Genomic DNA, 25,776 nt, shown 5'->3' with positions numbered 1-25,776 from the left:
CCACCTGGTGGCAAAGTTGAGAATCAGATCAAACTGAAATTCAGCACCAGAGGCTATGTGATATAGGGGGTTATATGTACCAAGTTTCAAGTTCATAGCTTTAGTGGTTAAGAAACGTGCCATAGTTTACACTCTAATGGCCAATTTACGCCATATGACCTCTGTGACCTTGAAAGCAAGGTCAAATTAAAAACCCGTATAATATAAAATGTATATTTGCTATGAGTACCTACAACAAAAGTTTTATCGAAAACAAATCACTTATCAGCGAGATATCACACTTTTTAGATTTCCACTTTTGGCCCCCTGGTGGCAAAGTTAGGAATCAGATCGAACCAAATTTCAGCACCAGAGGCTATGTGATATAGGGGGTTATATGTACCAAGTTTCAAGTTCATAGCTTTAGTGGTTAAGAAACGTGCCATAGTTTACACTCTAATGGCCAATTTACGCCATATGACCTCTGTGACCTTGAAAACAAGGTCAAATTAAAAACCAGTATAATATAAAATGTATATTTGCTATGAGTACCTACAACAAAAGTTTTATCGAAAACAAGTCACTAATAAGCGAGATATCACACTTTTTAGATATCGACATTTGGCCCCCTGGTGGCCAAACAGAGAATCAGATCGGACCGAAAATCAGTGTCAGAGGTCAGCTGACCTAGGGCATTCTGTGTACAAAGTTTCAAGTTCATAGCCCTAGCAGTTAAGAAACGTGCCACTGTTAGGAGACGACGACGACGACGACGACGACGACGACGACGGACACAGCGCTATCATATAGACTCCCCTTACGGTGAGCCAAAAATGGTGTTTTTCTCCTCGTTGATTAATACTAATTAGCATTATTTAATTAATTAACATAATTTCAGGTGATTGACAAATGCATAATTTGAAAGTCCATGCTGTCCCCAACAACATTTTCCAATAGTCCAAAGCTCTATCTCTTCTCTTTCAGGCTGTATATTGGCCTCCAAGTTACCTATGTTAAAATTGGCTTTTACAGTATTTTGGGGCAGCAAGGAATCAATATTGAAATAATTTTGAGCGGCGCAGCGAAAGGGTTAATGATGAGGTATTATCAACCAAACGTAAATGGTGAGATTTGTTGCAAAATTGCCAACCACAACAACTCAGGGACTGTAGCCAAAATGGCCGACGGCGAATTCTCCGGTTGCTAGCGCAGTACATAAACAAGAATCAATTTTACCAACTTTGGCTGCAAGCTTGGTCATCAAAGTTGCAGAACTGTTAGAAATACATCTCAACAACATATATATACAATTGAAATTGCATAAAAATCCCGATTCAACGTCCGAGCACTACATTTTTTTTCTCCGGGCCCTACCGGTCGTTATTTAGTGCGACCGCCACCAGAGTGTTTATCAAGATCTTTCGCCGTTTTAATTGTGCGTTTAAGGCAGATTAATCAATTATTACATGCATGCGTTATATATCACCAAAATGATGATTGCGTAGGCTATTTCAAACTAAGTTCAGATATCATTTTCGATCTTTGAATTGAATTTTGGCGATGATTTTTTACACCCGGTCGACATATCAGAACTTACAAAATTCACGCGAGATCGCTTGCATCATCGGCACGTTTGAAAACCGAATTTCACAACTTCCACAAATATTTATCACATACCATATGTATCACCACAAGGGTAACTCTCTAGACTATTTGAAACCAAGTTCAGATACTTATTTTCACAAAAATTTGAAGCTATGCAAGCGATTTTTCACTGGTAGAGATCGACGGAAACAAATTTCTCGCTCTAAAATGACATGAGACGAGCACCAACTTTCGTTAATTTGTACACAAAATGTCCGCAATATTATAAAAAACTACTGATAAATCTGAATTATATAGACTCTTTACAGTACCTCAACAAATTTCAGGTACATGGTCATGTTGATTAAAAGGGTATCAACCGACTGAACATGAGAAATTTCACTCACCTTCATTGAAGCAGCGACTACTTCCATTTTTAAATGGTGGGATCTTTTCTATCGATTGGCCAATCAGCGACACTGCTTGCGAAAAAGTAGAGCCACCACCAAATTTCAAATCACCAAAATTCAGTCAATGTGCCTGCAGCGCCAACTGGCGGTGAAAACTAAATCAATTCCATTAAAAGTAAAAATAAAAAAATATCAAAAAATATTCAGCCACATTTGAAAACAATATTTGCTCTGTGAACCAAGGTAAAAAGGGGAAGAAATTTAAATGCGAAATGACCTCATTCTCTTAATACAGGTCGGATCACGCTGATTTTTCGTTTCTGAGTTTTATCTCGGGCAACTCCTAAATTAACACCGTCAACGAAGTGCCTAGGTCTTACGATAACAAAACGCGCAGCCCATGTTGACGGACGGATGGACCGACAGAATCTGAATAGCTATTCTACCAGCTCGCTGACTTTGTCAGCTGAGCTAATAATGTTTACCGATCAAACCAATATCGCTGATGATAACGGGATCGTCGTTTCGATGTTACAGTTCGTAGAATTCACGTAAGAGGCACAAAGTGTTCCAGATCCAGTTTTTATTGATTAATTAATGCAGAGTCCAACATCTAATTCTATGGATCTGGCAGCTAACGTTGAGGTTACAATGGCTATGGTTGAACTCCCAGAACAAGGGATAAAGCTAGCATTAAATACAATTTCAGGGTTCTGATTCAGGGAACCAGTGACCAAAACAGAACTCAATTCAAGGAATTGAGTTGGCGAAAGATCTAAACATAAATGTTGTCATCAGAGTAATTCTTGGAAGATACTAGCTTTGAACCCTTGCCCTAAACATAACTACAATTAAAACACATGCAACAGCGAGGCTAATAATATGATGCATCATCATGAACCTAGTACTTCTAGGAACTTGACCAGTTGAGACACCGCGCAATGCCGGGTGTTTTGGATCGACTTCGAGGAACCAGCGCGTGGCGTATTAGCAATGTCATCAATCAAAGTCAGATGTGTAAACACAAACAGGATTAGAGCAGGAACAAAGATCCGGCCTTGGATCAACACCATAGGAGTACATTTTGGGTTCAGCATGAACTTACTTTATCAGTTTAACTCTTTGCTATATTCTAAATGACTGAAAGTCCAAAACGTTAATTATTGAATGGTTAATGATCGAACATCTTCGTATCACTGATATAATTATAAGTCGTTTTAGAAGTCCTATGGATGGAGGCGATCATGAAAAACCCTTTCCCTGAGAATTGCACGCCTGTGTGCAATTTTAGGTGCCCCACTTTGAATTATGTAGCTTTAATACGGGCCCAGGGCTATAGCCTTGGAGCATTGACTGGTAGGGCTCAATGGAGTGAAACGTTGGTGTGAATACATAAGAGAGTTGATACATCCATAGTGTAATTAAAAAGTCTCATCTAAGAAAGCTAGTCTAAGAGGGACAGGCTTTTTTGAGGTCATGATTGGCAATATAGCTCAGACATGTCAGAAATTAAAGCACATAAGAGATTCCTGAACATCCTATCTTAGGACGCAAGGAAACTGCATGTTCAGCAGTGGGCATTAAAGGTTGCTTGTCTTTGCAATAATAGGGTTACTGGCTCATCAAAACTGATGTACAATAAATAATATGATAAAGGCCTATTCCCACTATGCCCGGGCTTACACATGACAAAGGCCCTGGCTCAATATGCAGACGCCTGCAACATTGACTGATGTCCAACTTATTGGCGTACAAGGCTTATCTAAATTGAACCCTTTGTGTGATACCACCATGGTGCAAATCATACATAACTTATTAAAGTGATTTATGCCTGTGTTCTGGTCAAAACAATTACGAATTAAGAAGTCTCATCTAAGAATGCTGGTCTGCCGGGAAAGGAATTGGTTTGTCATTAAAGGGACAGAACGCCTCCAGAATGAAATGCTGTAAACAATTAGCATATATAGTATTATACCGTCTTCAAATGCGCACTTGTCCAGTGCCGCATTATTTCGGTGAGCGCCATGAAGAAATTATTTAAGTGCACTTTTCCCTGCATTCTGGTCGTGACTTTGTCATTAAAATACTCTATACTCATAACCATGACTGAACACCATGTTATGTCGCTCTGTGTAACACAGCAATGTGCTACTCCCTGGCATGTCATGTTATCTCTGTCCCTACACAAACCACGAGATGCATTATAAACTAAAGCTGGGAGGTAATGAATTATTTTGATTAGAGTCTAATGCAAACTAACAGAATCCATTGCAGAGGTAAATAATGACCCCTTGGAAAATGTGTCCGGCCTTATTCTACTCTCTGATGTATTATGGTATGTGGTTCTATAGATTCCATGATCGTCATAAGCTCAATGTTAAAGCTGAACTGCATGCACAAAACCAGAGAATCCCATGCGGCAATAGTAAGAAATTCAAATGATCGAAAGGTCCTTCTGAATACGGCCTGAAACATGATAGACCTCCAATGCTTCGATGTGCTTGATTTCACAAACCAGCAAGCCACAGGACGATGCGGACAGTCTCGGAAAAAATTATGAAAGAGAAAAAAATCAAAATCTTCTCCAGGGATTTGAACCCGGGAACTCGGGCTCAGAATACGAATGCTCTAACCGTCTGAGCTAAGGGGGCTTTCTTGTGAACAGCTGCCAGCAAATATATCTTATATGAATGGCGATTATGCTTTATTTTTGAGAGATGAACCATAAATTTTCTCAAGTACATGTAATAGAAGAAGATACCAAGACAAAGGTGAACATTGCTAAGAGAAAACGTAGACTCCGCATACATAATCACGCACAGCAAAGAAAAAATGACTTTCTTCCTGCAGTTGCCCACTGGAAGCCGCTCAAAGATGTTGAACAAAGATTACACTCAAATGTTTGCACATTCTATAAAGGCGTATAAAACGATAGGCATTTCAAGCAGCCCAGTGGCCTTGAGGATAAGAGTGCTGGCAAATAAAACCAGAGGTCTCGAGTTCAAGTCACGATGAGACGACCTTTTTATTTTTTTCCTTCCAGAATTCTCTGCGAAGGTCCGTATTGTCCTACGGCTTGCTGATTTGTGAAATCAAGCATTGGAGGTCTATCATGTTCAGTCCATTTTCAGAAGGGCCTTTCGGTCGTGAATTTCTTACTATTGCCGCATGGGCTGCTCTGGTTCTGTGCATTCAGTTCAGCTTTAAAGAATACCAGACATTTTATATGAGGAAATTGTAGACTTCTACACATGGCAGACATAGGGTACTGGACACAAAGGAATGGCTGCATGAAAACTGCATGGAAACTGCATGTTAAGCAGTTTCCACCAAAGGTTTCTTGTCTTAGCAGTTATAGTAGCTATACCACACCATTTTTTTAACTCCATAAAACACACACTATTTCTAGATAGGGTGATAGAGCTGGAGGTAAGGATCAAAGTGTTTTTTGAATTTTGAAAATCGGTCAATAAATAACGAAATGACATTGATTTATATATAAAGACCTCTTATTGTTTCACAAATCCATTACAATGGGTTTTGTAGGACATTTGGACAAGTGGGACACGTCATTTAGCAGGGGGGTAGGGGGGCCTACCCTAGGGCAAAGAATTTTTAAAAGGTACACATTTCTCTCCTATTTTCTTGTCTACACTGCCCAAAAAAGGGCGGAAAATGATGAAAATTTCCAGACGGCATTTTTTTCTCATGCCGAATCCATTGGCGGCCATCTTGGGATCGGCGGCAGCCATCTTGGATTCAAAATGTCCGCCACTTAGATTTATGCGGACTGCTATAGCAGGAGTTGGCAAAGATGTGTGGCATGTAATATGTCTACGGAAAGCTTGTGACGATGCCACTTCAACAAAAATGTCGGAATGAGTGGCGGCCATCTTGGATTTTCAATGGCGGCCATTTTGGATTTTTACAATGCCGAGGTAAGTGTACATCACCAGGATACTGAACCTAATCATATTATGAAGGCATAAACAAACTACCAAATCAGAAACAGAGAAAACAACACATGTTGCACTTGGCAAAATGTTGAAGTGGCGGCCATCTTGGATTTGCGCGTCGGCAATTTTGATTTTTTTTAAAGAATTTCTCGGGAAAATATTTCTTACTACCAACCTTGGCTTGTAATATATCAAAATCTCCGTAATGAAATGTAAAATTCAACCGTAAGGACCTACCTATTACCTTATGAACACAGTTCTCTTAAATCTATGAAATGTGTTTAAACTCAAAACCCCAGGCTCAAAACATGATATCCGAACAAAGTTTCGAACAGACACAGATCCAACATAATTGTCATACTATAGTAAATCAGAGTCCTGTCTCACTGCACAACCGGCAATTAAACATGAAATTATTTTCCTTTAAAGATTCTTCATCCTTCATTCCTTTCCAATTCCAGGTACTGTGTACTTCAACTACGTCAACACTGGCATCACATGCGTGCAGTTGTGTCCCATCTCAGACTGAAAAAGAATGTACAACATATCAATATTTGATGTGCTGAAAAATAAGATTACAACATAAGGCCAGAGTACATGTATGTATATACCTGAAGGGAACATGTACGGTAAGGGAATACTTTAATATTCCCCAAAATATTCTTTCCTAGTCTAGAATAAAGCAAATGTTTCATTTTAGATCTCTTTGTTGTTTTCTGTCCAACTCTGTGTTCCCATATCTGATCTTGGTGTGGTCTTATATGATAGCCTACTTTATTCAGTCCTGTATTAATAGTCTACTCTTGATTCAGTGTACTTTCAGTTCCAAGACATCTGAAATTCAATCATGGACCCTAACAATTTATTCGAGGGGGTTACATCTGACAATGCATTAAGCTTTGAATTAAAAAAATAACCTATAACTATAAGTTTCAGTGCAAAATAAGATTTAAATTAAAGATTCCAGGAAATTCATGGAAAAACAACCTACTCCACCCGAACCAGGAAGTAAAATGGAACAGTCCCGCAAACTGACCAATCACAACGCGCCAATGGGGTCACGTGACTAATCCCAATAATTAATGCGGGAGAGTACGCTACTTGGATTCGCCGAACCCGTTTTGCATTTGAAGCGGCCTGTACCTTCCAACTTTGACGGTCGTTTTTTCATATCAAACGGCAAAATAATTCTATATCACTGCATTCATTGTATTCTTAAGACTTATAAATAACTAACCGCAAGCTTTTCTGAGCGTTTTTGGTCGTAGATTGGCTGAAATCGGACTTTGTAAACGTCAAATTGACGAAGTTGATACTCACTTGTTTATTCTCTGATTCCGGAAGTTCGTGGTGCGGGGTGAAGCGGATAGCTTCCTCTGATTGGTCAAAAAATATCACAATATTAAGATGTACCGCGAAATCCCCCTTGCGGAATTAGGAAGTGTGGTATGATGTACCAAACTGCCGATCAGCTAACGATGTCGCCGGGCGCTCCGCACGACGTAACGTCGCGATGTACGTAACCGTGCGTACATTGTAATCCGATGCGTTTTCTGAAGAGTGTGGTATAGCTAGTTATAGGACTACTGGCTCACCAAAACCGATCTACTATAAAGGCCTACACAAGACCCGTAGACCTAGGCTTTATACACAACCCTGCAATATTGACTGGTTGCACTAATTGCTGCACAGCACATTAATTATCTACTAGTAAAGTTACCCGTGGTATGGCTTAAGCCACAACCACATTAACAATTTTTCTTCAGTAAGATATGATAACACCAGATGTCGGGTAGAGCTACTTGGAGAACTAAACTTGCTGTGTCGTCCAGACTAAACATGAATTCTCCACAACACTTCCTAAAGATTCAGTGGGAAAGAGAGTCCAGATCAAAATTACTCGTTTACTGGCCTCTCTTTAGCAAGGAGGGCGCTAAAGGTTGGGTTACAGCATATTTCACAATTCGAGTGCCTGTTTTATACACCAAACCTAAAATGCAAACGCCATAAAAATTTCCAACTTGTACAAAAATACGCCCCAAATTAATTTACAATATAGACCTAGGTCAAGTTTTTACATTACAACCCACCCAGAATGTAGAAATGCTTGTTTTCCCCTCAATCAGAATGATTGCGAAAGTTGCAAATTGACTGCTCTTCACTGGTCTGTCACTTTGTTCGCTACTGATGACGTCATCAACACGAAACGGTCAACTTCGGCAATGTCCGGCAATTTCCGTGAGTTTTAGATCAGACAAAATTCCTGAATAAAATCGCTAAAAAGTCCACATTCCCGGCAAATGTTTAGACTGAGAATCGATCATTTTGTGAACGGAAAGGTAGTGAAAGGTTAGGTGAAGTTTCAAAGAGACAGTGCGCACGGTTGCCGTGATTTCCTTGGAAGTCTATAGATTTAGTAGTGTAGATATTGAACAGTTGGCAAGCTCATACATCAATAGTTTAATTAAGTACTCTAAGAATTCTGAGAGGGATTGGAACTTGTTTGTCATTAAAGGGACAGTGAACTAATCCCTGTATTCTAGTTGTAAGTTATTCATTGAACTACAAGTCAATTAAAGATTATAACTGAGCACCATGTACTATTGTTCTAAGTGGGGGGGTCAGGCCAGGGGGTCAAATTTGACAATTCCCTTTTTTTCGTAAAAATGTAGACAAAATAATACATCATATTTTACTGAGGAAATTAGAAAACCATTTCAATTGTATCTTTCTTATTTTTCTTTCATGCTAGGGTCAAAACCAAAACTTTTGGTGGTAGTTTGGGTTCATTCCCATCATCCTTGGGGATCAGTGTGACTAAATAAAGAAATACCTTTTTTCCGGATTTTCAGTGAAATTCACATGTTTCAGACTTTTTTTGATATCATCAAATCTATCTCCAATACCAGTTACACAAATAGGCTAAAACCAGGAATGTATGAACAGAACTTCTTAGAGATAACAAAATCAATATTTGCTCCTGTGTTTTGTGGTCTGTGGGTCCTGGGGGTCAATTTAGACCCTTCTGGCCTAGTCGCGAACTGTATAATTCATAAATAAATGAAAAACATCAGGACAAATCCAACTGTGTTTGTGTTGTATTCTTACACGTTACAACTTTAAACAAATTTACAAGGCTAAATGATACCATATGGGGTTTGAAAGGTTGAAATTAGGGCCAAAACCCTTTTTGCTCTAACACACGTCTCACAGGATGGTCACAACACTTTGAATAAGTTCAAATAGCTGATGTCCAACACCATACTTGTATCATTGATGCACAACAGAGTTGAAATGAGACATGATTATCTATAATTAGCCTCATTATGGTACCTATGGAAGTAGGGGGTGGGGTGGAGGGCTGGTTGGTCCCTGCATGTATTACATAATAGTATGTCTCGCACTTCCTGCCAGCCTTCCTGTCGCTGCAAACCCTGCAATCTCTTGTACGAGTAGTGCCCTCATGTTTAGCAAGCTCATGGTAATTGCCATACAATCTCTCCTCTCTGGGTCCTTCACTTGGCCTACCTCTCTTAGCAGAGGGAGTGGGGTCTCCTTCTGGTACAAGGCCGGTCACAAACTGTGTGCGATACTGCAGAAGTGAACTTTTTTTGTCTGGATCACCATCCTTCCTTGTGACCTTGTACAGAATGTAGCTGTTTGTGACACAGACCTCTACTAGCCAGAAGAAAACATTCTTCCACCATTTGATTAATTTCCTGATGCATTCGCAGTATTTGATATACTGATCATGGATATCTACTCCGCCATACATTTCAACCATGTTTGGCTTCACCACAGGTTCTGCCCTATCCCTGATGTTCTTGACAACAGTTTCATTCCCCTTGTGATATGTGCTGATCATGGTTACAATCCTTTTGTCCTTCCATCAATAAGCATCACATTATCATTTCAATAGGCCTTCCTATCCCCTACACCCATTCGCCTGACATCGTTGATGACTTAAGGAATCCCCTGACAGTTTAGCATTTGATTTCTAGCCATATGGAACCTCCGTCCATACAAGTTTTCAGGCAAGGCAACACTACAATACAGACGATCAAGAAAGACATGGTGCCCCCTGTTAGAGTAGTCATCAATGATGTCATTGACAGCTTGCCCTGTTCTAGTAAGCCCTGGTTCAAGGTATGGGGCTTCTTCCCTTCCGAAGTACAATTTCATATTCAACATATAGCCAGTGTGTGAGCAGGCTAGTGTCCTTGCTAGCATGCCCCAGTTGGTTGGCTTCTTTGGATTATACCTCCTGAAAATTACACGTCCTTTGTAACTGATCATGCTTTCGTCCATGGATAACTCTTGGTGCACTTGTAGTAGCGGTTGAACTTCACAACGAGTTTGTCAACGAGTGGGCTGATCTTTGTCCCCTAGCACGGTTGTTGGGGTTTGGCTGACACACATGGAGCATGGTATGATACAGCAGCAAGAAGCGATCCCTGTTCATTGCATACTTGAAGAATGGTATATTCTTGACCCACTCTGTCGACCAGTACATTTGGATGAAGGGCAGTCGGATGATACCTATGTTCAAGAGGATACCCAAAAAACAATCAAATTCATTCCGGTAAGTAGGGGTCCAGTCCTTGAGCCTAGAATGCCTTTTCAAATTGCCTGCTGGAGCCAGTTTCTCACCTGCATACCGATTGCACTCATCAACGATTTCATCAACGCTTTGTTCAGTGAAGAAAAGTTTGAAAAAATCCAATGGATTTTTGACAAAATTTTCGTCAATGTTAGCTGGCCCAGTAACGCCTCCTGGGGTAAAAAACCTCAGCAAAGCTGGCCCGGGATCAATATTAGTTACGTTCACCCAACGTGCAACAGGGGCAGGCTGTCTATTGCGAGCTGGCGCCTTTTGCCGCTCCTGACCACGTGCTCGGCCTCTTGGATGGCCGCGCGCGTTCCCCGCCCCCTGGCGGGAGCAGGTAGGGATACATTATCATCTGCATCACTATAGTCACTATCTGATCCATTACTGTCATCCGAATCGGCGGCTGAATCGCCCCCATACACTGATTCAATACGGTCAGAATCACTCTCATCATTGTGTAGCTAGGTCATTTTGTATTTGGGCCTCAGTTTTTGTTACACCCTTTGTAGGCTTGTAGGCCTGTGACCTGATTGAACTAAGCCTTAATCTGGTGTCACATAATTCCAACATGTCTTCCATGACCATGTTTTTCTTCTTCTCCATCTAATTTCCAATTTTGTTCAACGTTAAGGTGATGAACCTGGCTATGCCTCCCCCAATGGTCCAAGCTAAATATTACTAAAATCCCCCTGTTCTTTATTTCGTAGGTAGTAGGCCCACATCTCTGTAATTTAAGAAACTAAGTAGAGAGTCAGCATGACTGTAGTGCTTTGTATATAGTGTATGCTCTACAAGCACACCCCATACAACTTGTGATTCATAGTAAATAGTGCAACATTTAGAAATAAACACCACATTCACATATCCAGACGTGTTGTAGTTATTTTCGGTTGTTACAATTGCTTACATGATCGCCATTGTCATTCTCCTGATCCTCTGGGTCCAATCTGACCCCTCATAGTCGCTCAGACTGTCTAAATCAAGTTCCTCGCCTGCTCAGCGGTGTATCGTTGACAGCAAGCCATAGCAAATGTGTTGTAATTAAGTTTCCAATGCAGTGCTACCATCTTTCATAGCCTATGAGTTGGCGAGATATTCCCGCCCTCCGCAAGTTAAGCTGAATAGCGAGTGGCAATAATATTTCACCTTTCGCATGGAAGGGGTTAGGTAATAACACACAGTATGAATTCTGTTGTTGGTGTCAAAGAGTAAGCTTGTTTTAAAAGCTAATTAGTCCATGAGGATACAATCAACTGTGATGTGCAATTCGTCGAAAAACACCACTATGCTTGGAAGCAATTGTGCTCGCCAGTGCGCAGAGCCACAGTTTATCAGTGTAGGTAACTATGACATAAAAGTGTTGTATATCAGAAATTATTAGCTAAGAAATTTCTTAGTTATTTTCAATTAAGATAATAATTAGCAAGATATATCTTAGTGAGATTATTTTTGCCAATAAATTAGTAATTAGAATCTTAGTAAGATTATTCTTATATGATTCTAGTAAGAAAAAAATTGAGAAGATATAAATTGGTAATTTATTGCTAAGAAAAAAATTACAAATTTTTTGTTCTGATTTTTATCTTGGGTCTTGGGTAGTGCTAAATATACGAGTATTTTTGAGACTGAATGAAATGGGGATGCAACCCACATATTTAGTTTGCCCAAAAAGTAGCAAATCTAATGGGCTTGCATCCCACTCGGTACCCCTGTAAGTGCAGACTGACAAACATACCACCTTGACAATTTCTATCTCACCTTTATTGGCTTAGGGGGAAAAAAGTCACAGAGGCACCCTTTCTATAATGTCAGATGACCTGTTATGGCAGGTTGATGTCATTCTCACGAATGTAGGTAAAATAGGTACAGGTAAATTAGGTACGGGTAAAACAGGTACAGTAAAATAGGTACGAGGTAAAATAGGTACGGGTAAAGTAGGTACAGGTAAATTAGGTATGGGTAAATTAGGTATGGGTAAAATAGGTGCTAGGTAAAATAGGTACTGGGTAAAATAGGTACACAAAAAAGAGAAACTAGGTAATATAAAGGTATGATCATATATTTTCATCATGATTCTTTTATTTCTGATTTTATCAATGCTTATTGAAAGAGTTCTCTTAATGATTACCTTTTACTTTTTATGGGAAAAAAATCATGCACTTTGGATAAGTTTAAGTAAGTTCAATAGATTAATGCATTTTCATTTAACTGTGCCAAGTTTGTGCTGTAACTCAGAGGTCGTCATTTGTGTAAAAATAAATACATGCAGTTTCATTAAACTATATTTTGCCTTCGTTGTTACCACTTGTCGTTGTCACCAAAAAACTCTCAATTCAACATATAAACAAGAGGCCCAAGGGCCTGGTGCTCAGCTGAAATGGATAGATGAAGGCAAGGGCCAAGTGTGTGTCGGTACCGTTATTATGAGGCAACGTGAAGCTATAACGTCTAGCACGCAGAAGTGCTGGTGCGAAGACCTTCTTGCTATATCAGTGCATGCTGAAGTACTGAGTTGACGTCACCCTGCTATATGACGTAAAGTCATTTCTATTGCCGTTGCAGTAGTGGGGTGTGTGATGACGTCAAGGAGTTGTGTGGTGACGTCAAAGAGCGGAGTCCTTGTCTTCATGCAGCGTAGGTGGAACTAATAACATGCACATGGACACAAGGTACACAATTATTACAGTGTATTTTGTGAGGTGGGGCCTGGTGCTTTACAATGGTCAAATGAACCGACTGTTGTCTGGACATTGATGAAGTGGATGCAGCCAAATGTTTGGGACGGTCTTTTTTGTATGTGAAGAAAAGAAGATAAAGAGTTGGTTAACAAAATGAACTTTATTGGTGTGACAGATATTTGATGCCTTTCGGCAGATATTTGAAGCGCCTTGCGGCAGATATTTGTTGCCTTGCGGCAGATATTTGATAACGCTCTCCGGGAATGGAAAGCAGTAAAACGAGTAAGCACACCTTACTCTGAATGTGGGAACAGCAAGTGCTTTCCTGGACTTGAAATGTGCCAACGACTCCTCTTGCAATAACCAACAACAGTAAATCTGTAAAAAAAGAGAAGAGAAATTAACACTGACTGAAGAAATGAAATGGCCAGGGCCATTGTGCTCACCTGTCGATATGAAAGGGAGAGTATGAGGAAGAACTTGTCATTGTTAGGGGTTAATCATGCAATAGTTGTGGGATGGTGTGGTTTGTCTTAAAAAAATGGAGTTAGTCGTATTGTTTTCCGCGTGCACATGTTACTGACGTTGGAATAAGTGAATCGTTATTTGTGGGAGAAGCTGAGAGATGTTTTCTGGCCAATTAAGACGGGTTTACATGTGTCTTAGCTATTCAGTGACTATTGAAAATAAACAGCGCATTTACATTTTGTAAAACATGCTGTCATTGGCCGAAATTTCAAATGAATGGGATGTACCTGTGGAATTGCGTGTGATTACGCTATCTTGAAAGGAGTATTTATCCTCGGCTTGCGATTAGAGAGAAATGTTGAAAAATATGATACAAGAACAATTGAAGCAAGGAATGCACAGTATAGAATATGATGTACTGAGTAACTAGGTAGCAGTTTGTATTCATTTTTGAGACAATAACATAGTTACAAGACAGCCCTATAGTCGGATTCATAAGTAAATGTCACTGCCCTTTTGGGCCGCTGCGCAAAAACTACTGGGCCGATTTCTTCAAAGTTTGGTTTTTCTTGAATCTAATTTCGGGACCCAAGAGGATTTTCATATTTCAGTAACCATGGTTACGAAATAATTCTTTTGTATGTATTGGTGTACATTGACGTAGTGTATTGATTTTGACATTTTCTCCTCTGTACTGCTTATTTCTGGATGCATTTTGCTGAAATGTTCAGGTTAATTTTTTTTCGTGTGTATCTTTAAAGCTGCCAAGTTTCATTTAGAACTATCCATAAAAAAAAATCGGGCCCTCCAGATTCCCCAAAAATGGCCAATTTTTTTCTTTATAATTTGCAAATCTCTAACCTGGAAATTGTGTTGGGTCCTGAAATTAGATTCAAGAAAAAACCAAACTATGAAGAAATCGGCCCAATAGTTTTTGCACAGCGACCCAAAAGGGCAGTCAGTGACATTTACTTATGAATCCGACTATACTATTTAGGCCTGACTATAAAAGCACTGATGACAGCTGCAGCAGTGCTACATTTTCATCATTATCATCATCTACTTTAGTCAACCAGCTCAGATGACCCTTCTTGGGGCAGTGATCGGTAACGGTGAACTCCTTCTGACCCAACAGGCAAATGTTTACATTCGTGTCTCAGCTCCGTGTATCATGGATTCATGTGTATACCAACACCGTTGTTGTGTTAACACACTGACTGACTCTGACTGTGTACATTTCTACAGCGACGAAAAACGATCCCAAAAATGGTACTTTTTAAGCACTCGTGACATGTTTACAAAAATTAGAGCAAGTGTTTTTAGTAGAGGTTTACCTAATGAATAGCGTCTGGGTGATTATAAACCATTAACTTGTGTTTAAAAGCCCACATTGTAACGAAAGGTTCCGGCTTCACGCTAATCTCCAATGACGGCAGCGGCCATTTTGCCATACTCTCGAAACTTTGGGATCGTCAAATGCAATGGAAATCACATAATTTCTGACACACACTGCTACAATTCATCATTTTATTGTTCTTTCACAGTATTATTACGCCACCCCGATTCGCAAGGCAGCTTGTACCAACTGGCTCTGTATTGACTATCCCCATTCCAAGCCGAAGAACAGTGTGACAAGTTTCTCATTTTACCTTCCAATCACAGTCAAAATTTTCTAAAACAACCGGCAATGAGGACAAACTAATCATCTCAAACCAATCACAAGAATGTAATCAACACATACGACCTCATCCGAAGAGCGGATGATTAAGTTTTAGCATTTATTCAAGGTGATTTAATTCCTTCTTCGTCTCGCTTCAAATTCATAAAATGACTGTCTTCCATACCCCGACGGATTGCCTTGAACCGCGAAATTCAAAACTGCTGGCAATGTGCCAACTGATATTTTGCACAATACCGCCACCTAGTGATTTGAAAAGAAATTAATCTATTTAATATCGAAACCTCTATATCAGGCCGACCTTTAAAACTTCATTTTAAACTTCAATCTGCTGGAATAAAGAAAATGGGCTTTTTTAACCGTGACCTACTTATACCTGAATAGTAGGTCACACTGACCTAAATCTGTGTCAACATGTAGAGATGCCCAATAGGTGTCTACATATCAAATTTGGAGAGTCTATGACCAATAGCAAAAAAACGTGCCATGATCAAAGAAATTTAAGAGTTCGACCTCTGTGACCTTGAAATGAAGGTCTAATCAAAAACCCGTGTAATATGTGATGTACCTTTATTAGATACACCCACCATAAGATTTTCATCGCTCTAGCTTTAACCATAAGCTTCAGAATGACAAAAATAGGTTTTCAAAGAGCGCCCCCTATATGGCAGACCAGCAGTCAAATTGCGCTGATTTTCATTCTGAAGGAAGGTCTTGCCTAGGGGTACCCACACACCAAGTATGAACTTTCTGGGTCAAGCGGTTAAGAAACGTGCCACACAGGATACGGACGACGACGGACGACGACGACGGACGACGACGACGGACACAGGGCTATCGTATAGACTCCTAACGGTGAGCCAAAAAGGGTGACATAGACGGGGAAATGTACACCACCGGATACAGTCTGTGCTTGACCAGGCATCGGTCAGATGATATCCTAAACAAGGCATCTATATAAGCAAATCCAGAAAGAGACTTAACCTTTGAAGGGCACACTTATTACTCAGTGAAAAGTCAGTCCTGTGGGCTGTTTTCCAATTCAAAATAAAAGTGTAACCTCTTTAAATTAGTCTCACAGACTGAACCATAACACTCAACAGCCAACCGTGCCCACATGATGTGAGCCGAGAGCCGAGCTTAAAGATGAGCGAGTGGTGTACTACATTTTGAAAATTGTCTATCGTCTACGACATGTGACAGAACAGGATCTAGTGGACTTAATGATGAGGTACTATCAAATAAGGTGTCCATCAATTGAATCATGAGGGCCTGTTGAGTTATCCTCTTAGGCTATCGTTTTTGTCTTTTTTTACAGCCAACAGTACAACCATGCACAGCGCAGTGTACAGACAGTACAGGATTGCAAACCAAAAACATGAGCATTGCTGCCTAACGGAACTGCAGTGGAATTCATACTACGATGTCATAATGTGACTTTCAAAATAATTTTTTTCATTACCAATGACCAGACAGGGAGAAAACAAACGTAAATGGCGAGATTTGTTGCAAAATTGCCAACCACAACAACTCAGGGACCGTAGCCAAGCGAATTCTCCGGTCGCTCGCGCAGTCCATAAACAAGCATCAATTTTACCAACTTTGGGTGCAAGCTTGGTCATCAAAGTTACAGAACTGTTAGAAATACATCTAAACAACATAAATATACAGTTAAAAGTGCATAAAAATCCCGTTTCAACCACCGGGCTCTACCTTTTTTTCTCCGCCAGACTTCGGGCCCTACCGGTCGTTATTTAGTGCGACCGCCACCAGAGTGTTTATCAAGATCTTTCGCCGTTTTAATTGCGCCTTTTAGGCAGATTAATCAATTATTACATGCATGCATTATATATCACCGAAATGATAATTGCGTAGGCTATTTGAAACTAAGTTCAGATATTATTTTCGATCTTTGAACTGAATTAAGGCGAGTGATTCTTGACACCCGGTCGAGAAATCAGGACTTGCAAAATTCACGTGAGATCGCTTGCATCATCGGCACGTTTGAAAGCCGAATTTCACAAATTCCACAAATATTTATCACATACTATATGTATCACCACAAAGGTAACTCTCTAGACTATTTGAAACCAAGTTCAGATACTTATTTTCACAAAAATTCGAAGCTATGTAAGTGATTTTTCAGTGGTAGAGATCGACGGAAACAAATTTCTCGCTCTAAAATGACATGAGACGAGCACCAACTTTCGCTAATTTGTGCAAAAAATTTCCGCAATATTATAAATGAAATGGCCAGGGCCATTGTGCTCACCTCATGTGGAGGAAAGATGGATAAAGAGCATGGTATTGTGTCATGTAGTGTTAGGTTTGATGTAGGTCCAAGCAATTACAATTTCCCCAAAATGGCCAATTTACAGTACATTCGACCTCTGTGACCTTGAAAAGTAGGTCAAATCAAAGAAGACCCGGGTGACACATTGAATGGTTGTTAGAATTAGATGTACCTATGATATAAAATTGGTGCCAATCGGGCAAGTCATTACTAGGAATAATGGCATTTTGAAGAATTTAGGATTTGGCCCCCTCCCTGGAAGAAACGTGCCATAGTTACGGCCTGACGGCGAATTTACGCCATTTGACCTCTGTGACCTTGACAAGAAGGTCAAATTAAAAAGCCTGTGTGACATATACTGTATGGTGGTTAGATGTACCCATGATATCAAATTGGTGGCAATCGGGCAATAAGTTAAGGAATAATCACATTTTTAAGGTTTTTTGGATTTTGCCCCGTGGTGGTCAAGTGGTGAATCATATTGGACCAAACTTCAATCCCTGAGATCACCTGACTAAGGGGGTAAATGTGTACCAAGCTTGGTATCAATAGTCATTGCAGTTTAGAAACGTGCCATCGTTACATCCTAACGGCCAATTTACACGACGGACGACGGACGGCGGACGGCGGGCGGCGGGCGGCGGCGGCGGCGGCGACGGCGACGGCGACGGCGACGGCGACGACGACGACGACGACGACGACGACGACGAGCTAAAAACTATTGATAAATCTGAATTATATAGACTTTTTGCAGTACCTTCACAAATTTCAGATACATGGTCATGTTGATTAAAAGAGTATCAACCGATTGAACATGAGAAAGTTCACTCACCTTCATTGAAGCAGCGACTACCGCCATTTTTAAATGGTGGCATCACTTCTATCGATCGGCCAATCAGCAGCACTGCTTGCAAAAAAGTTGAGCCACCGCCAAATTTGAAATCGCCAAAATTCAGTCAATGTGCCTGCAGCGCCAACTGGCGGTGAAAACTATATTAGTTCCATTAAAAGTAAAAAATGAAAAAATATTCAGCCATATTTGAAATCAATATTGCTCTGTGGACCGAGGTAAAAAGGGAAAGAAATCTAAACGCGAAATGACCTCATTCTCTTAATATAGGTCGGATCGCGCTGATTTTTCTTTTTTGAGTTCACCTTGGGCAACTCCTAATTTACCACCGTCAACGAAGTGGCTGGGCCTTCCCGGTCAGAAATGTCCAATTTTGTCCACAGATGGGTCCCTGGATGGATGGATGGATTGCAGGACGGACACCATTTGAACAGCTATTCTACTAGCTCCGCTGACTTTGTCAGCTGAGCTAAAAAACCCAGAAACCCAACCCCAGACTTGAAACCTAAGAAGCCATACGATCATTAAAGAAGAACTTTTCCCCTCTGTTATTTTTGATGAGACATAGAAAATATTGAGGCCATACCAAGCTGTTGGAAACCATACAAAAGCAGAAAAAAGCAGGTGCACTCTTGCTGTTCTACCAGACAAATCTATTTTTCTAACAACAATCAATCATAGTTACTTAGCAACATTTAATCATTAGTTGGTAGTGATATCACCACCAGAAAAAAACAACAATCACTAGAGAATTATTTCAATAACAAGCATTAATTAGCATTCCAAGTAATTGATTAAAACAAAATTATCATAAAGTGAACCCTTTCAATAAGCTCAATTAGCATTGAAAAAGTGAAAAATTAAAAAAATCAGGAAACTCAGATAAAATTTTGTGATTGTACCTATTTTACCTAGTTTCTCTTTTTTGTGTACCTATTTTACCCGTACCTATTTTACCTGTACCTATTTCACCGTACCTATTTTACCTGTACCTATTTTACTGGATACCCATTCTCACAGTACCCAACTCCATGTGACACAATGCTTTTCATCATGGATTTTACATTGTACTACTTGTGCTTCATATTACCCAATATTGAGTACTATTGTGACAATATTAGGAATTGCTTACTTTATCTACAATTATTATTTCTGTGTTTCTCTATAGCCCTGGGCCGACCGAATCGTAACTCCGATAGCGTTATCAATGCCTATCGAAGTTACAGGCCAAATGCCAATAGGCACTTTCCCCGAATCGAAACTCTGGTAGCCACTGGCGTTGTTAGAAAGACCGAATAGAAACTTTGTAAGGCTACCAATGACGTCACAGATAGGCGCCGGTAAGCCGTTTCACTATAGGCGCCTTTAGCGCACTATTAGTAGTATGCAGATCATTTCTAAGCAACATGTGGCGTGTTGAAGGCGATGTGGCGATGGATGTCGTTGAGAGACATTACCACCGGGTATAAAATGCGGGCTAGTTTTTGTTTTACTTCCCGTTTTAGGCCCTGCCACTTATCTTTTATGCTACTGAGATTTCTTGTAGAGACACCTACAGCATTAACTTGCTGAAGGATATCGGCATATATAGCGTCTTTATTCCTCTGCGTTATTTTGGCCGACTGTTTGGCCGCAAACTTTGCATTATTACGGCTAAACAGCCTCAAAATAATACGTTTTTCGGCCTCCGAATAATCAACAGCACGATTTCGTTTAGGCTTGTCCATGGCGCAGACTGTCACAAACTGGGCAGAACGGGTGAACGTTTCAGCACTATACCATGGAATGACACGCAATCCGTGCCCTCATATTTTCCTAGTTCCACAACTTACAAAGGAATTGAAATAGATCTCGTGGTGATGGATATTTATAGACCAACCTTGTTCCAAGGAAAGGGCCTACCGTACGTGGTAAAATCGTTACCAAAAGCCTACCAGTGGCATAGACTACCGATGTGCTAACAGCGTATGGATTCGGCCACTTTATTAGTGCCGGTATACTATCAGTTGATAAGCATTGTTAAGGCCACTATCGTCGGCCACACTATCGGAGTTTCGATTTGGTCGCCCCTGGTGAACCCAGACACCCAGGATCATTAACCGTTATAAGTTTCAACACCTTCCTTCTTAATTGCTCCTTTCCATTGTTTCATAATCTTTATCTCTTAAGCTGTTTGACCCCTTCCTGATTAGCAGCTGGTTACTAGGCCCCTACCCTAGGCCCTGTCTGGTAATCGTGTATTAAATCAGCTGTGTGCTGATTGTTGTTTCTTTAATTACTGAGTGCTAGTTGGCTCAGAGCCTGATATTTGGGCTAGGCTATTTACCCATTAGGGGTGTGTTTAATTACGTATAAATGATGATGTTAAGATGTGTCAAGTAAGTCCTGGCAGATCTAGAAAACCATCCTCCACACTCTGTAGCTAAACAAGACACTCTCTTGAAAAGCGCCAGAGCATTTTATATCACAATTAGTTGACTTCACCTTGACCTTATAGTATGGTAAGATTCTTCTGTATCAACTCTTGTTGATACTTTGTTGTGCACCTTATTTTGTATAGTTTCAGGGTCGGTTGTAGATAAGAAGTTAGAGTGACGTGGATAATAACTAATGTAAATATATATCTTAGTTGGTTTAGTCTTTGGGCTCGAGTTCAGTGTTGCGACGTTTACGGTGACAAAATACATAAAGCCCTTAACCGCTACACTATGGACAATCTTTTCTTGACCCAAAGACCATTGCTACTTGAACGGCTGATTGAGATGCCTGTTATATGTCATGATAATGTTCCCAGTGAATAAAGAGATCTAGTTGTGTTATATGAACGTTGCCAGTAGATAGAGTGGTTTAGAAAGGCTTTAAATTATTGCCAGTATAAAGAGAAGTTCAGCAGTGTCATAAGAAGGTTTCCAGTAAAAAGCAAGGTTTACCAATATTATGAGAACATTATATAGAGAAGTTCAGCAAGGCTTGAGAATAATGCCAGCAAATAGCCAAGTAAGCCATGGTGTGAAAATATTGCCGGGAAATAGAGAGGTTTAGCAATGTAACGATTAAATATTTCGACAATGTAATGAGAATGTTGCAAGTAAATAGACATTATGTAATAATGATGCGGCCATTAAATAGAGAAGTTAAGCAATGTTGTGAGAAAATTGTCAGTAAATAGAGAAAGCAATGTCCTGAAAACACCACCGGTAAATAGAGAAGTAATGCGATGTAATGAGACTACTGATGTTAGATAGAGACATTATTGTCGTATCAGACCAATTCTTTACTGTGAGTCAGACCGCTAATAGGATTCCTCTAAAATGTAGAATAACCTAATAAACACAAATGTATGAAATAATAACTTTGTTCAATAAACTGCCCTGATACGATCCTGCATCTCTGGCGATCAAACTTCTTCTCCCCACACGTTGTGCACGTGCCAATTACAAACAAACTGGACGTCACCTGTGTTTCGGCCAATCAGGACGGAAGTACATCAGATGACGTGACGTAACAATTTAAAAGTCAACAGGGACGTGATACGGTGAACAGCCGCAAATATGATCAACAAAACCACTGTTAACCCTTTCACTACTAAAGCCTGTGAGGGCACAATTTCACAAAAACGATCATCCCATTGCATTGCAGGATAGATATGAATTTTCTGCATTGAAAATGATAATGATTTTCATCTCATCTTGCATTCTCAATTTTTCACAAATTTTTAGTGAGGTCCCTTGACATCTCTGAAAAAATTCCAGAAAAAATAAAAATGTGTCAGTGCTTTTTTTCAAGCATAATCTGAAAGATAAGAGTATTATTAACAGGAATGAAATGGCCAAGGGGCATTGTGCTCTCCATAAAGATATTTGGTGGTTAGGAACTCATCCTTGTTAAGAAAGATGCTACATGTATAGTATATAGGTCAAACCAAAGTTGGTATGACATGTGATGTATCGTTGCTTGGAGTACCTACAATATAAATATCATCGAAAAAAAGTCACTAATAAGCAAGATATTGCACTTTTTACCTTTTTCAGTTTCGGCCTCCTGGTGGCCAAGTCAAGAATCAGAACGGACCGAAATTTAGTGTCAGAGGTTACATGACAAAGGGTGTCATGTGTACCAAATTTCAAGTTCATTACACTAGCAGTTAAGAAATGTGCCACTGTTTTTGAAACAAGATACAGACGACGACGGCAGACAATGGGGCTTGGTATAGACTCCCCAGAGTGAGCCAAAAACCAGCCCCAATTGCCCAGAGCCCCTTTTACAAACTTCACCCTTGAAAAATTGTCCAGGCTGATACTATCGCAATCTCTTGTCAAAAACTCAAGCTCACGTATCTATCCAATAAGCATGTGATTGCCGAGTGTGTATGATGGTGCGTATGACCGCGGTTAGAGGTAAAAGGGTTAAAAGTATGAAGACAGGAAAATGGAAAATACTTATATAATTAACATCAACCTAATAATAGAGTACAAATACATGCCTCCTACAAGTTTCCATAGCTTTAGTTCTGAACTGTAGTTTAAAGAGAAAATCGAAGTGTCTTTGCACACCTTACTCACATAAATTATCTTCCGGAAGAATCCCTTCCAAATATGGGCAAACATTGTCTTCAACACAGAAACAAACTGGTTTTCCCCGATGGGCATAGCACTCTAGCATTTCATTATGCATTTTACTGAGAATGTTGTGGCCGTGAAGCGATGCAATACTGCACACAGACAGTGCACTGATACTTGGTTACAATGTTTAACCATACAATGCGGGCACAAAGCGGCTCCTTCACAATATGTCGTTCATCCTCATTTAAAAGTAATTCTGAAACCTTGCCCTGCACAATTTTTGTTACAAAACAGTCATGATACTGTTTGATTTCAAAATGTCTAGTTAAGTCAAAACCTTGCCTGGGTGCTCCAGCCACTTATGATAAGGACAATTCATAGAATACACTTTTGCCACCTAGCAAATGGTTATTATTGGGGGAACAACGTCCTAGCAAGGCCAAGAGTGTCCTCTCAAATCCTATATATATTACGTTCATGGGGACAAAGCATGAAATTTCACTGTGTTGCATAGAGCAATGTGGTTAAATGATATAAAATATGAGGAGTGTGGGAGTGGTGACAGATCAAATAATACACAAAAATTTTCACTACGAGTAGCGGACATTTGAATCTAGAGTGACTAGTCATTGGACCTACCTCTGTACTCTGTAGACTCTAGTCCATGGGGGGACCAAGGCCAGTATCCGTGCCACCAGATCGACCAAAGTGCATGGAGGATAACTCTTATATCGGCCAGTTTTCCATAATTCATAAAGACCTGTTCAAGTAATAGAGAATTGAATCATACATTTACATGCACAACATAATAACAATGATAATAATGCATTTGACAAGCCTATCGGCCTCAGGTTCACAATTGGATTGGGTAGACCCTAGGCCACTGAAACTTAGGTACTGTTTAATAGCTGGATATACTTTTCGCACATCACCAAGCCAATTGCCATTTGCCAGGTACTGAACTAACCCATGAAAAAGCTCAAGGTCACATGACATACAAAATGGTTGACGAACCAAAAAATGTAAACAGCGAAATTTCAACATGAAAATTGCCAACAAAAACAACTTGAAAAATTTGAACTTCTCTTGCAAAAGATTGGATACATAATTCAAAACGTGGGGATGATAAAGATCTAGTTGTCATTAAAAATAAAAGCTATCTTACGGGCAAAAACGCTACCGTAGTTGTTTCAATATTCAGCATTCAGCCCTTCGATTCAAATTTTACCGCCTCAAAAACTTAGAAGGCGGTCCGCACTTACAAAAATAGCATCGCAAAGCGAGCATAACCCCTCAGCCTATTAAGGTTGAAGGTGAGATAATGGTGAAGTTGGCTTAGTGGAGTGGATAGTTTGCATATGGAAATTAAAATTGTGGAAACCTATTTTGAGGATGTGAGCGTGGCGGCCATATTGAATATCGAATCGCGCTGATTTTCGAAAGGAACCTTCCCCTTACAAAACTGCATTAGGCCTACACTCACTAAAAATTGATTCCATCCTCCAAGCCGTTCTCCTCGAAATTGACGGAAACCGATTTCAAGCACGTTGCCCTGGTGACCATATTGAGAATCAGAACGAGCCTGTTTTCGAAAGGAACCTCGCTCTAGTCACCCCCAACGTACATACCAAAAATGAATTTGATCGGACAAACGGTTCGCCTCGAAATTGACGGAAACCGATTTCAAGCAAGCGGCCATAGTGGCCATATTGATGATCGGAACGCGCCCGTTTTCGAATGGAGCCTCGCTCTAGTCACCCTCAACGTACATACCAAAAATGAATTTAATCAGACGGTTCTCCTCGAAATTGACGGAAACCGATTTCAAGCACGCCGCCCTGTGAGCATATTGACAATCAGAACGAGCTGGTTTTCAAAAGGAACCTTCCTCTAGTCATCCCCAACGCACATACCAAAAAAAATCATGATTTTAGCTGGCATAATTCCAGAGATATAGCCGAAAGTAGTTTTTCGCATGAAGCGCCCCCTGGGACCAAGGGTAGGTTGAAAACCGTCGAAACTGCCAAAACGCACAATGGTACCATAAGACCTTCAAACCACCCAGAGATGAAATGCCTAGCATTTATGGTTACGGATATATGCTCCGGAAACCACTGATGGTCAATTTATGCTATTTGACCGCAGTGACTTGAAAATTAGGTCAAATCAAAAACCCGGGAATTATGCGATGTAGTCTCATAAGTACTGTCCTGAGCAAAAATATCATGATTTAAGCTAGCATAATTCATGAGATATAGCCAAAAGTAGTTTTTTGCATAAAGCGCCCCCTGGGGCCAAGTGTAGGTCGAAAACCGTCGAAACTGCCAAAACGCACAATGGTACCATAAGACCTTCAAACCACCCAGAGATGAAATGCCCAGCATTTATGGTTACGGATATATGTTCCGGAAACCACTGATGGTCAATTTACGCTACTTGACCCTTGTGACCTTGAAAAGTAGGTCAAATCAAAAACCCGGGTATTATGTGATGTAGTCTCATGAGTACTGTCCTCAGTAAAAATATCATGATTCTAGCTAGCATAATTCATGAGATATAGCCAAAAGTAGTTTCTTGCATGAAGCGCCCCCTGGGGCCAAGTGTAGGTCGAAAACCGTCAAAACTGCCAAAAGGCACAATGGTACCATAAGACCTTCAAACCACCCAGAGATGAAATGCCCAGCATTTATGGTTACGGATATATGTTCC

At 40.2% G+C, this 25,776-nt stretch overlaps 1 protein-coding gene across 6 annotated transcripts in view; it reads right to left on the bottom strand.

Moving 5' to 3' along the window:
• Positions 1-25,776, bottom strand: part of LOC135485889 (elongator complex protein 3) — a 680,015-nt gene that overhangs the window by 404,095 nt on the left and 250,144 nt on the right. For 2 of the 6 annotated variants that reach the window (XM_064768244.1, XM_064768246.1), the window contains exon 12: positions 23,707-23,827. The exons of the other annotated variants lie outside the window; for them this stretch is intronic. In XM_064768244.1, the coding sequence (XP_064624314.1) occupies positions 23,707-23,827 (121 nt within the window). The remainder of the gene's footprint in view (positions 1-23,706; positions 23,828-25,776) is intronic. 6 annotated transcript variants of the gene reach the window in all.

This window comes from Lineus longissimus, chromosome 4 (assembly GCF_910592395.1).
Source record: "Lineus longissimus chromosome 4, tnLinLong1.2, whole genome shotgun sequence".
Lineage (NCBI taxonomy): Eukaryota > Metazoa > Nemertea > Pilidiophora > Heteronemertea > Lineidae > Lineus > Lineus longissimus.
This window is presented reverse-complemented; position numbering and strand designations above follow the sequence as displayed.